The sequence below is a fragment of the Solea solea genome, chromosome 16 (assembly GCF_958295425.1).
Source record: "Solea solea chromosome 16, fSolSol10.1, whole genome shotgun sequence".
Classification (NCBI taxonomy): Eukaryota; Metazoa; Chordata; class Actinopteri; order Pleuronectiformes; family Soleidae; genus Solea; species Solea solea.
In genome coordinates, this window is record NC_081149.1 from 16,698,573 (window position 1) to 16,712,312 (window position 13,740).

Genomic DNA, 13,740 nt, shown 5'->3' on the forward strand with positions numbered 1-13,740 from the left:
TGTGTTTTGCTCTTGCACAGTTTTGGAATTTGAGGGATCATTAAAAGGACGTATTTGTCTCAGACAGGAGTATTCCATTGTCCTTAAAAGTACAAAAATAGTTGTATTTTTGTGTTTGTTCCTTCCCCTCTGTCTTATGTTCACCTAGTAATCAACATCACTCACAGGATATTCTTCACTTGGCTGTTATTTATGCTACCGGTGTCTGAAAGACCTGCTACGCCGCTGACAACAGCCAAGAGTGAAAGATGCGTGTTGTGCTGGTATAGGTTTTTTTCCTGAGGCCAGGCAATTCTAAATCATTTATTTTAGGATTGTTTTCTTCCGAGGTGAAAAACAAACTTCTGAGTCTTCTATCGTAGTCTGAGCCATCACATGTGGTCCATGGAAGATGCTGACACAGAAAAGCTCGATTTTATTCTATGTGTTATTTATTTTTAACCAATCTTACAAATTTGAGGAGATATATCTAATGTAATTAAAGCGATATTAAGTAATAAATGTTTTTTGGCATTTCCTGCTTCTCGTACATTTGTAATTGACGTCCTTATTCACTTAATATTTGAAGATCTGCGTTTCAGTTAGTAGAGACGCACAGAGAAACAGTGAGTGTGACTGAATTAGATTTATTGTCAAACACCATGGCAACAGCTGCATTAGGCACTTCTAATGTAAAGCAGACTTTTCCCCAGGGCATAGACGCTAATGGTCGTGGGTAAGGATGTGTACCATTTACATTAACATTTTTATGGTACTAACTGTCTCTGTAAGTCTCAATTTAAACATTTACTATATATATATATATATATATATATATATACACGTGTGTGTGTGTGTGTGTGTGTGTGTATGTGTATATATATAAATATATATATATATATATATATATATATATATATATATATATATATACTGTATATGTGTGTGTGTATATATATATATGTATATATATAACGCCATATGCAAAATATTCGAACCGCTTCTGTTGGGCTGCATCCAGCAGTTGTTTTCAGAATCAATTAATTTGCCTATTATTTTCTCAATTAATTAGTTCATCCATAAAATGTCAGAAAATGTTGATTGGTTTTCCCCAAACCTTGAAATTAGAATTTTCTCCAATTTGTCTACAAACCAAACTTGAGGGATCAATAATTTATTTTGTTGCTTCATAATTACAGCCGTACTTTCCTGCTCTTACAACCTCCAGCCTGTCATCAACCAGTCCATAATAGAGTAGTCACTGCCATGTGACACTTACTGACACTTTGACAAGGTGGTGACTTCTTCTGTGCCAGGCAGAGTGAAGGTTGTGGGCTGGGCCACTCTCACTGTGACAGTTGGAACAGTTGTCAACGAAAAGCAACGTAAAAGGAGTTTACATTAAAGTAGTTACGTTATAACACTTGGGTTTTCAAATTAAACACTAAAACATGTCAGAAAATTTTTACTAAACAGCATCTTTATAAGTATTTTCATATGTAGCCAGTGGTGTTAGAAACCAGGACTGTGAAATTCACCCAGTTGTTTTCAACAATAACTTATTTAACAACGAGTTAGTAGCCTGAAGACTCCTGAAGACGTTGAAAGTGATTTGTTTTTCATGGAGGGATCATCACATTCTACGTCAGGGGTCTCAAACTCAAATGACTTGGGGGCTATCGAGTGTATAGTTCTTCAGCAGAGGTCAGTCTATTGAAAATAAGCAACCATAGGTATGTAGGGGTGGGCGATATGAGCCTAAAATGATATCATGATGTGCCAACATATCCAAATAATGATCTATGTGATGTTATTTAAAATAATTTAGAAAGGGTTAAATGTATTTATGATGCAAAATGAATCTATTCATTCAAAAAACATACAGAAATGACTCATATGTTGATAATGAGTGATGGGCCACATGAAATTGAGTGGAGGTGGAGGGCTGCATGTGGCCCGTGAGCCGCGAGTTTGAGACCTCTGTTCTACAGTGTTGGCTGTAGGCAGGCTAATTTTAGCTGCCAACATTAGCTACGGCTGCACTTTTCTCTCAGGCTCTGAAAAATGCAGCACTCTTCAGCTTTCAGATGTTCCACCAGGTGTTTCCTCAAGGTGCAGGTGTTGCCTTGTCCTGCTTTTCACTTTGCAAGATTTGTCTGGGTCTATTTTTGTAAAATGTAACTACAACCGGTACCGTCTTGCCATTGTCCCCTGGGTCTTTGTACATCTAACAAGATACAACTGTGCCATGATCTCTCTCCGGCTCTTCTGAGTTCACATGAGTCTGTTCACTTAGATGCTGCTTTGTGTATCGGAATTTGGCACCATTCAATTTAAAGTAAATAGGCTTTACAATGGTACTAATGTAAGTCGGTTTGTACCATTAAAATAACCTGGTGTGGTGCCTGTCACAAGTCGTGGGACATCACATGAGGGGAGGAGGTGTTTTGAGATGGTGCAGGGGTGGAGTTGGGTCAGGCAGGGAAAATGGTGTTGAAATGACAGCTGTATGCACTTATGTCTCCTCCTGGTGTCCTATAAGCCAGTCGGGCTATTTCCACTAAGCTGTCAGCCAACAATGCAGAGATGTTCCACAGACAAATGAACTGTAACTATATGACTAATATAATATAACTAAACAATTAAAACTTCTCTGTAAAATGTAATTCTAAAGAATTGCAATTTTAAGGTGAGGCATAAATTAGGACACCCCCCTCATTTATTCCCACTTAAAATGGCCTAAATCACACATGGGTGTACACATCATGTGTCACATCAGGTGCACATGATTAGAACTTTGTTACTCAGCATTTTGAAGGAAATGTTGCCCTATTTAAACCTCCGACATTTAGTGGTTTGAAAAAGTCAGCCACTTCACTGTGAGGAAAATAGGCTGTACGTGCCAACATGCCCAGGTCTGGCCATCTAAGCAAGTTCACCCTGAGAGCAGACCGCAAGATGCTAAAAGAAGTCTTCAAAAACCGTAAAATGTCATCATGGGACCTACACTCTGCTCTTGCTACTGTTGATTTGAATTATTATAGAATTTACAGAGGCTGTGCACTGAGGGATGTAGCAGTACTCTGCTTTTTCAGGACTAACTACTAAAACAACAGCTAAAAGACAATGTTTTTAGTAAATGTTACCTTAAAAAGTTACACTAACTTAACACTAAATGACCATAAGAACTGGCTTATATTTTATTGGATGAAAACTTAAACAATGTGGTGAAGCAAGATGTAGTAATAGGAACTGCGCTTGTTACCTGTGCAGAAGTGTCTTCCTGTGTGAAGGTCTGCTCGGCTGATTCACATGAAAGCACCACAACACCCGTAGACCAGTATATGCAGGTCACCGTGCTGCTCTGCACAGGACTAGGTGACTTAGAAATACTGTTCTTTGCTCTGATGCATAATAGTATTCTCTGTTTACCGCTGTGCTGGTTGGTTTGATCAAATCAGAGAACTGAAATTGTGGTAGTTCTGTCAGACAGCCCGAAGGCAACAACGCCAATGCAGTGTGTGTTTGTGCTTCAATTAATGGCATATTTTCCAGAAGTGTATTGCAGCTAAATTTAAAACAATGTATATGCTGTATGCCCATAGGCAATATGTCAAATTGTCCTTTGTCTTTTATGGATTTTGAAAGTAGTTATAATTATAATTTTGAAGCATAGCATAAATATGATAAAAAAAAAAAAAACAGTATAGGCATAATATTTTTTTTGCATTCTGCAAGGAATACAGTAACTCTACCATGTGTTTGTCTTTGTGTTTTACACAAAGACAAATGTATACACCTACATGAGCCAAAGAATTGATTTACAAAATGATTTAACTGGCACAATCATTTAAACAATAATGGTCCTGTTTTCCATTGTGTGTGGATGGTGATAACGTTCTCTCCCTTTATCTCAACAAAAGCGTGGTCAAATGTCCTAGATTACCAAGCACCAAAAGCACTAATTACTCCATCAGTGGTTGAATTTCAATTGCATCTTACAATGTGTCTGGTATTGTCTCATGTGTGAATGTATGTGCGTGTGTGTGTGTGTCAGGATTCTTATCGTACACTCACTCTTTGGCTGTAACACAATGGCCACAACTCTCTACCTCCTGCTGTTCTGTTAGAACAGAGACACAGAGGAGAGTTTAGTCACAGAATGAGGTCCATGCTTTCATCTTCAAATGCTATTTCATATTTCTGCATTAAGCAAAGGTTACTCAGTTTCAGTCATCAATGACAGTTGTATTAGTTTGGTTTTTGACATTTAGCAGTGGTATGGATCATGTCAGCTTAACATAGCAAATACAAAGGCTTTCTAAAATGTCCATATGTTGTGTTGAATTTCCCATTCCCATGAATTTTGTTGCTGACATATTCCTCTCTGTAAATGCACTTGCTCTATGAAGCTGTAGAATGTGTTATTTAAAAACAGTCCATGTATAATACTCTCATCATGAGCTGATGGCAACCTTTAAAGGCAAAGAGACTGAGGAGGAGTTCAAAGACCAAAGTAAAAAAAGGATTAAGAGAAGAAAAAAAAACATAAATCAACCTGACGTGACCGAGAATGCAATTTAAAAAAAAAACGGTGTTTCTCTCTTTTCCACCACAGTTCTTGCCCAGTGGCTCTGTTCTTTTCAGAGAGAAAGATAGTATGAGATTATTCATGGCCACTTCTACCTCCTAGTCATTAGAGCGAGGTTTGTAAAGACAACAGTGATACCCATCGCAGCTTTCATCGACCACAGCTCTCAGACAGACGAGGGGGGGGGGGGTCATCTGACATGTTCCCACATTATGTGTGATCCCAGAATGAGCCGAGGGAGAGGGAGGAAAGATGCTGCTTTATGTTAATACATGACATGATCAGAGTGGCGCTAAGAGGTCCTCGATGCTTTTCTTGCAGCTGGGAAATTGATGTCAGCTGTTCAACTGTCTATGCTCTCGTTGTCTGCTTTGGACCTTCTGCTCAAACACATGGTGAAAATATTATTATCATTTGTAACAACCTATTACCTGCCTGCATGTCACGAAGTCCTCCACTCTGTGTTTCTCTCCCCAAGTAATCCCTAAATCATCACGTACAGATTTGCCTGACATACAGTGGAGTGGCTCAGTGGTTAAGACCGGTACCCTGTGTGCGAAAGACATCATGGTCGCAAGTTCGACTCCACCCCTGGCTGTTTGTACTCAATTCCATTGTAAGTCGCTTTGGATAAAAGCGTCTGCTAAATGACATGTAATGTAATATTCATATAATACCAAAATGGAGTCAAGTCACTAAATGATTGTGCTGCAGTTATTACCTTGCCTTTCAACTTGAGTGTTACCAATTACTCATTCCCAGTGGGAATCAATCAGTCTGTGTCCATGACCCATACACGCAGAGGTGGAAAGTAAATTAATACTAATTACATTTACTCACATAACTGTAGTTTGGTTTGGGTGTACTTGTACTTTTTAAAGTAATTTTTTTTTTAATTTATAATTTTACTTCAGTTTGTTTTGTTTTTTTTGGGAAGTACTGTACTTCACTATGTTTTAAATCACATCTGTTACTGAGTTAAAAAAAAAATGTTGGCCTGAATTAAAAATAATAATAAAACAATTCACACACCGGAAAAAGCTTTGGCAGTCAACGATGAGGATATGTGTACGATGAGGACATGTGAACGATGAGGACATGTGAACGATGAGGACATGTGAACGATGAGGACATGTGTACGATGAGGACATGTGTACGGTGAGGACATGTGAACGGTGAGGACAGGTGAATAAGCGTTAAATAAGGCCCCTGAGTGAGTGACATTTGTGACCTTTGTGTTACTGTTTACATATTCTAATTTGAACCCCAACCTTGTTAAAAAAGTACTCTGAGTACAAGGTACCTTTTTACTTTAACTGGAGTACATTTTTAGATGAGTACCAGTAAAAATATTGGCATTGGGTTCAGCACTTTTTTTGTAAAAAGTGCTATATAAATAAACTTTACTTATTTCAAGAGATCCTTTTCATGTGCATGTATTTAAATGTATCCATTATCAAAAAGAGTATAGTTCATTTATAAATAAGTTATTATTATTAAGGGTAATGAGCTGTTTAGTACATTTTCAGTCTTGTGTTAACTTTTATTTTTATGCACAAATCCTCATGTTCACTATGAGGCTATTTTGTGTGAGTATGTGTAATAATTCAATGAGTTATAGTGAAAAATATGATGTTTTTAGGATCCATAAATCTGATTTGGATACTCTGATGGTGACCTTTGCTGCTCTCTCACATGATGGAAAGATCTGGCATTGTCATGTACGAGCTTGTTTACTGGTACACACTGGCTTTTTTTCCACTCCAATATCACATTTCTCTTCTCTCCATTGCTTTCTTTTTGTGGACGAATGTAGAGACTCAAGTCAACATCCCAGACAGCCCCTGTCTTTTTTCCATTAGCTTAACATAGCTGTCCGTGTGTGTGTGTGTGTGCATATGGTGGGGGGTTAGTGGGGATATCGATTTCCCCGGGCCGGAAATAGGCCTCCAAGCAGTCGGAAATCTCCGTCCTGGAGCAGTCTCACTACAACGCTTGTCGTTTTCCAAATGTATGGAAAATAGTTGCCATCTGACGCCACAGACCCGTCTGTCAAGGCAAGGGGGTCAGTCGGTGGTGAGTAAAAGACTGTGGGTATTGACTGATGTGTCACAAGGGGTTGTGGGATAGGTCCACCTAAATGTCTACTGATGCTGCCGTCGACGAGTGTTGTGCTGTTTGATTCTAAACTGATGGATCTGTGACGCTCGGCTGCAGACAGCTTCTAATCCTCCCGCTTTCTTTCCGCTATGGCGACTGTTCCTAGGTGTCACAACCATACTGTGTATGGACCGCAGTAATCCCGGTATTCCTCTGTGTTTATTTTTACAGCAGCTATAAATTTATACCATTGAGTCCAGCGTTGGACTTCAAGCAAGAATGTATTCTTTCCATTCCAAGCAGCCTCATCAGATCTGTACCCGTCATACGAAACAATTACTCTCACCGCCGGGACCTCTTTTCCCCCCCTGCCTTAGTCTTTTTATTAAAACTATCTATTTAACATCAATGTTTGTCTCCCGTCTGTCTTTCAGTACCAGATCGGCCAGCTGTACATGATCAGCAAACACAGTCATGAGCAGAGTGAACGTGGGGAGGGGGTGGAGGTGGTCCTGAACGAGCCGTTCGAGGACCCCGAGCACGGATCCGGCCAGCTCACCGAGAAACGAATCTACCTCAACAAGTGAGTGTCTTTCTTTTGCCGTGTGCCATATCATCAATTCAAGTAAATTCCATGACCTAAATTCTACTGTATCTATCATTTTATTTATTTATTTAATCTCAGAGTCCATCGTTTATTAGGCTGCAGCCGATAATGCTGAAAGAGTGTAAGATTGTCTTTATCAAAACAAAAACAAAATACCTTTGGATAAAAGCGTCTGCCAAATGACATGTAAAAGTAGTAAAGGATTGTGGAATTGTTAGTTTCCTGTCTTGTTTGGTTCCTCTGAGCTTTGGCAGAAAACCACAATGAGTAGTCGTGATTCATTGGTGAAAGGAATTACAATAAGTTATTTTTGCACACACACCAATCAGTGACAGTGAATTTGACCTCTGCATTTAACCCATCCTCATTACACACCTGTAGTGAACACACACACACAAACCAGGCGCAGGAGCAGTGGGCAGCACTTAATCTGCACGCGGGGAGCAATGGGGGATTGGGTTCCTTGCTCAAGGACATTGAATCAGCGACCTTCCAGTTACAAGCCCAGTTCCTTTCCTCTTGTCCATGGGCTGCGAAGAGGAATACATGCAATAAGATGAACAAAACAAAAAGGCAACACACAGGCTTATTAGAAGTACCTGTTATTTTTCCTCCAAATGTTGACATTTCGTAGGGGTTTGCTTCGTACTAGAAGTTGTAGCAGAGATTGTAAAGCTGCTGATGTTGTTAAAATGCAATCGGAATTAAATCATGCCATTTTAATACGTATTTCTATGGATTTGAAGATCGTTGGAAACATTTTGGTCGATGTAAATATACTGCTCAACAAAATAAACATTTACCGTGTTGTTTTTTTACATATTTTGATGCAGAAATATTACACATCAACGGATAAAAACTGATAATAAAGTTGTTCCGTATATTATGTTAACATAGGGATTACCCTTTGACTAGATGACTTGATGATGCGCACATGTCAACATCTTTTGTGCTCACATTATTATTATTATTATTATTATTATAATAAAAAAGTGTGATAATCTATTATGCAGATCACAATCAAATCCGTCTTGCGTGTGGTTTCCTCACGTCCGTTGTTGATTTGATGTTATGAGCTCCTCGTTCTCTCATTATACACACACATAAAACCTTTTTCTTCTGTGCAGAATTTTGACCAGACTGATTTAGTGGATCCAGGTGACAGCCTGGCCCAGCACTTCATTGATTTCAGTCAGTAAATGTTTAACCATTGCAAAGGAGTTAAGTGCTGCAAGAGAATAGTTTGAAGAAGAATAGCAGGGGCTCTAAACTGAGTGCACTGTATCAACCTCTTATGCAAATTCTGTTGTGACGCAAACCTTCTCTTTTTCCTACTTCTGCTTTGCTGTTTGTGGTGCGTTACTTCTACTGCACTAATTCATTTAGCTTTTGGCCAGTCATATGCTGTGTGCCTGTCATCATCCACTCCAGTATGTTTAATAAATCCACACCCCAACACTTGGCAGGAGAGCATAAACCTATCAATACAGCCAACTCCAGTCGAAGTAATGTAATTTGAAACTATTGATTTCCATAGAGAGATCAGAGCACCGGGTCAGCTGCACAAGCAGAGACGTGCTCTCCCAACTCATCAGGGTCCTTTTCAAGCACTCGACCATATGGGCATTTATGCACGTTCCAAATAGATTAGCTGAACTGAAGCATCCAGTTTAAAATAACTTTGCTGAATTAGCTGGTTTTTTTTCCTCCCAGGACAATGTCCCTTACATAATTAGGAAAACACTTAATAGTATATGAACATGGTTTCCATAAGCAAGCGTTACTTTAGACTATACTCACTCTGAACAGCAGCATCCACCATAGCTCACGGCAGATAAATCCATAAGACTATACAATAACATATTTTAGGTGACAGTCACATGTCAAGTACAATAACAGTCATTACCAGTTTTTTAAGGTCCAATGCGTAAGAATTGGTGATGTCAAGCACAGAAGAAGCATTTCTACCATCAAACTGCAGCACTACGTCTCGTCTTGTAGCCTTTGTGCAATGTTGCTGTTGCATCCATTTGTCTTGACATACAACTAATTACTTTCTGTGTGCAGCACAGGAATGTCACCCGGCAACACAAGATCTAAACACAGAATCTATACAGAGAAATACTCCGAGAGAGTCTGACGGAGTGGAGCTGCCAGGCTTAATCAGCCTTGTGTGAACTCATTTGACAATGGTTTGAATGCAGCAGGCATTTGTTTATATTTATTTACACCCTACAGTTTTAATTAAATACCCTTATTATTATAATAACAATAATAATAATAATAATAATAATAACTCATGATAACTTCAATTTCTATAGTGCCTTTCACGAAAACAAGGAATAGCACCCTTCTCTTTCATTATATTATTATCAAGTTTTGTCCTGAACAGTTGTCTCATATTATTTTCGTCACCATTTCGTTTACACATTTTTACACGTTTACACATCCATCTTCTACCACTTTATCCTCCACGTGAGGGTCACGTTGCCAGTCCGAGCTGACATAGGGCCGAAAGACGGGGGAACACCCTGGACAGGTCACCAGTCCATCACAGGGCAAAAGTAAGACAATGAGACATAAATGAAAAGGAAGCTACATAGAGTGGCAAGGTTTTATGGACAGAAGTGACAAATAAGTGGGCCTTTGGGAAACGAGAAGTGTGACGGGCAAACTCGGTGGAAAGGTAAAAGTTAGTGCAGCGTGTGTGTGTGTGTGTGTGTATACGTTGGCCTGCATGTCTGTGTGCTGCAGTGTGTGTGTGTGTGTGTGTATGTGTGGGCCGAGGTAGATGAGGTCAGTGTAAGTGATGGATAATTTGAGCAGTCACAGTGGGACGCCGCGCCTGCTTCTCTCCACCCACAAACCACCTGTTGCAGTGTTAAAGCTGCAGTAGTGTGTGTGTGTGTGTGTGTGTGTGTGTGTGTGTGTGTGTGTGGCTTGTAGTTAAGGTAGTGTGAAGACATGTCACCAGTCTGGTGCGTCTGGAAACTCCATTAGAGGCAGACTAAGGGGAACTGTCTGTTTTCATGTCCCAGTGGCTTGTGTCTTTTATCAACCAATATAGTATAATATAATATAATATCCATGTTCAATTACCACTTCTCAGCAAGTAATACGATGTGAGGGGTGAAGTAACGTGGGTGTTACAATATTTAGTGATTGCTTTAAAAGTAAATTATGGTCAGAGTAAATTGTGTGTGATGGACCGCACTGACCTGAGGAGAAAATAATGACATGGTCTGCACATCATTTTCCTCTCAGCAGCTACTATCAATCAGCACTTACCGTTCTATTGTTAACCTGTGGCTTCTCCCACATGTGGCTTGGAGATTTTCCTTCAGCTGAACCGGGTTTTTGCCCCTCTTGCCGTCTCCAAGCAATTATTTTTTCCTTTTTAATTGGACACCCAGCGAGGTGCTGGACTCTGTGGCTGCAGCTGCCGACAGTTGGGCACCATTTGTGTTGAGAAATAGCGACTTCTCTGCATTTTCTGCAATCACCTATTCTCTGTACTGTACAGGCTCCGGTGAGATTTCTCTGCAGGGTTTAATTAGTGTACTGAACTTCATCAGAAGCCATCATGGCTGCCCCATGTTGCCTCCATTAAGGCCTCACATAACTGAATGTAATGTCATTTATTTTTCAAGATCGGGACAATGCACAATAAAACATTAATCTTGTACAACAAGAGAATATGCATTGTGCCAGGTTGTAGCAGATTGCTTTTTTCCACCTGTAGTCCCTGAATGAAGATCTTTTTGTTATTATTGTGAGGCCAAGAAGAAGACGGGAGTGCGTTACTTCTCTCATTCTTTTTTTTTTGCTTTCCTCCCCACTTTTAGTCTTCATCATCTCCGTCAGTTCACTAAACCATCGTCTGCTCTTTCTTTGTGTTTCAGCAAGCTGCCCAGCTGGGCCAGAGCCGTCGTCCCTAAAATCTTCTACGTCACAGAGAAGGCGTGGAACTATTACCCTTACACCATAACAGGTAATATCCCTGTGCTGTTTTCTTCAAAGTTGGCATAGTCGGCTGTTCGTACCTTCAGTACATTGTTGTATGTAAAAATACAGTAGCATTAAAGTAGGTAATGATATGGTTTTGTACTGATTTGTACTAGATCATCATACACAAACACACACACACACTCCTCATACATGAGCGCAAGCATTCATTTTCTGCTTTACAAACACGGCTGTGTTCACCTGCTGGCAGCCATTATATGGGATCATTGTGAGGGCAAAGGGATTTGGAAGCAATATTCTGTCCCAACACAATCGTCTGTGAGAAGAGGGAAGGGGATCGAAGGGTGTGGAGACAGACATCACGAGGGATAGTGGAAGTAATGATCCAGGTTTAACTGACAGATGAAGAATGAAGTGAACAGCTGTATATGAACAAATGTTTACAACGCTGTCCTGGATGAGCTTTCGTTGAAAGGTCTTTTGTTTTTGTTCTACATTTTGCATCGTCGATAAGTTTACTACACACTTTAATTTCAGAGTGCCTCATAATGGCTACAGTTTCAACCCTTTTACTGCTCATATTATGTAATACTATTTAATCGCTACCATATGGCGGCTCCGGATGTCTGCAGCTGATCAATGTTGTGTTGGGTGTAACAAACCTTTAAGAGCCAGTTGGTCTGTAGCTTTTGTCGAGCTTATGTTGACGTGCTATTGCGAACACTTAATGTTCCTCTTCCATTTTGAACTTCATGATTTATTCTTCTTCTTTTCTTCCCCCTCCCCGTTTCTGTTTGTCTGTTATACTGATGGCCTCCTCCGGGAATATGATCAGAGTACACGGTGAGTAGTTCAAGTGGGGCTGTACCCATGCACATGCACACACACAGACACCCACACACCCACAGATATTCTTCGTAGGACACATCATTGACTTCCATTCATATGGACAACCAAAGCAGAGCGGTGTCCCCGACCTCAACCATAACCAGTTAATGCCTGATCCTAACCTTTAACTAACCACAATTCAAATCTTTAAAAAAGGTCCTAAATAGGTACACATACTGGTACACACATACACACACACACGATACAACAACTGTGCATGGTGAATTGTCTATTAAAATCCTTCTTTCAAATTTGGATGTGGAAATGAATGAATAATTGCGGAAATCTGTGTGTGTGTCTGCTGAAAACTATGCTTGTCATGTAAACACACACACACACACACACACACACACACACACACACACACACACACACACACACACACAGTGAAAGCGATTACCACCAAGTTAATGCCAGTTTCTGCTGTCCTACTTACGACAGTAAGAACTTTTACCTAGCCACCTTCTGGTGGGATTTCTCATGATGCTTCTTTTTTCAAGTCAGTAATCCTTATTTTTAAATATATATCATTATGAAACTGGACAAATGAGACCACAGACAGGAAATATTACAGTTAAAATCATTGCCATTGTCCTGATTGGAGTTTGCCCTAGTGCTTTTCATTGAATATGGGTTGTCATAGTCAGAATAAATAGAATAAACCCTAACAGCTTTGGTAGATTGAGATTATGAGAGATTATGTTTCAGTGAAATATTTTCAGAATTGTTCAAATTGATGAAAATTTAGTAAATATTTATCTAGCACCATCATATTTCTGACATGTAAACTAGTAACAGGCTCAACCTAAATGGCGAACATGGTAACCATAGCCATAGCAACATTGTAACTAAGAACAGTCCAGCAGAGCCACCAGCACGGCTGTTGTCTCTTGTTTCTTTGAGTTAGCAGAAGCTGCACCTAGGTTTGCATTAACATGTTTTACACAGTTTCACAAATTCAGTCAAAGAAAAGGCACTTGTACAGTATGTGTGTTTCCATGCACTGGTGTTAAACAAATCCAGGTCACCACAGACGGATAAGAAGCTGGATAAAGTAACATTTGCCAAACAAGAGCAAAAAGTCTATATTTAAACAACAGTCCCCATGTATTATTGCAGTAATATGCTTCTTGTAGTAAGTTGAGGAATGTTGTGGTTTCAGTCCACCGATCCAACAGTTTCCCAGCCAGTGCAGCAAAATGACATTTAAGTCATGTGATTTCTAAATGTCACCCTTTTCCTTCATTATCATTTACTTCTTATTACTACCCCATTTTCCTCAGTCGTAAGAAATCTTATGTCATATTTTTTTTTTTGTACAAACAAATCAAAAATGTGCGTGGAAAAAGTATGATGAAAGCCAACCTTGTCACTGGTAATCATTGTACAGATACAGATTATGTCTCAGCTGTTGTTGCCACAAATCAGAGGTTGAGTTTTAGTGCAATGACATGAAATATGAAAGGAGGATAGTGGGAAACTAATGGTCAGAGGTAAAGAAAACAATGAAGAACATTGCCACTGTTAAAGTCGTACACTAGCTCCATCAGAATTATGCCAATGACACAAATTCCTCTAAGGTAGAGGGTTCATGTGCCCATTCGCTGCC

At 39.6% G+C, this 13,740-nt stretch overlaps 1 protein-coding gene across 2 annotated transcripts in view; it reads left to right on the top strand.

Moving 5' to 3' along the window:
- The window catches only part of pitpnc1a (phosphatidylinositol transfer protein cytoplasmic 1a), a 40,406-nt gene that overhangs the window by 18,570 nt on the left and 8,096 nt on the right, over nt 1–13,740 (top strand). The window contains exons 1-4 of one of the 2 annotated variants that reach the window (XM_058653811.1): nt 6,492–6,646; nt 7,105–7,253; nt 11,180–11,268; nt 12,079–12,086. In XM_058653811.1, coding sequence (XP_058509794.1) covers nt 6,584–6,646; nt 7,105–7,253; nt 11,180–11,268; nt 12,079–12,086 — 309 coding nt within the window. In that variant the 5' untranslated portion in view covers nt 6,492–6,583. Of the gene's footprint in view, nt 1–6,491; nt 6,647–7,104; nt 7,254–11,179; nt 11,269–12,078; nt 12,087–13,740 lie in introns of those variants that run through there. The other variant, XM_058653812.1, reaches the window with a different exon arrangement.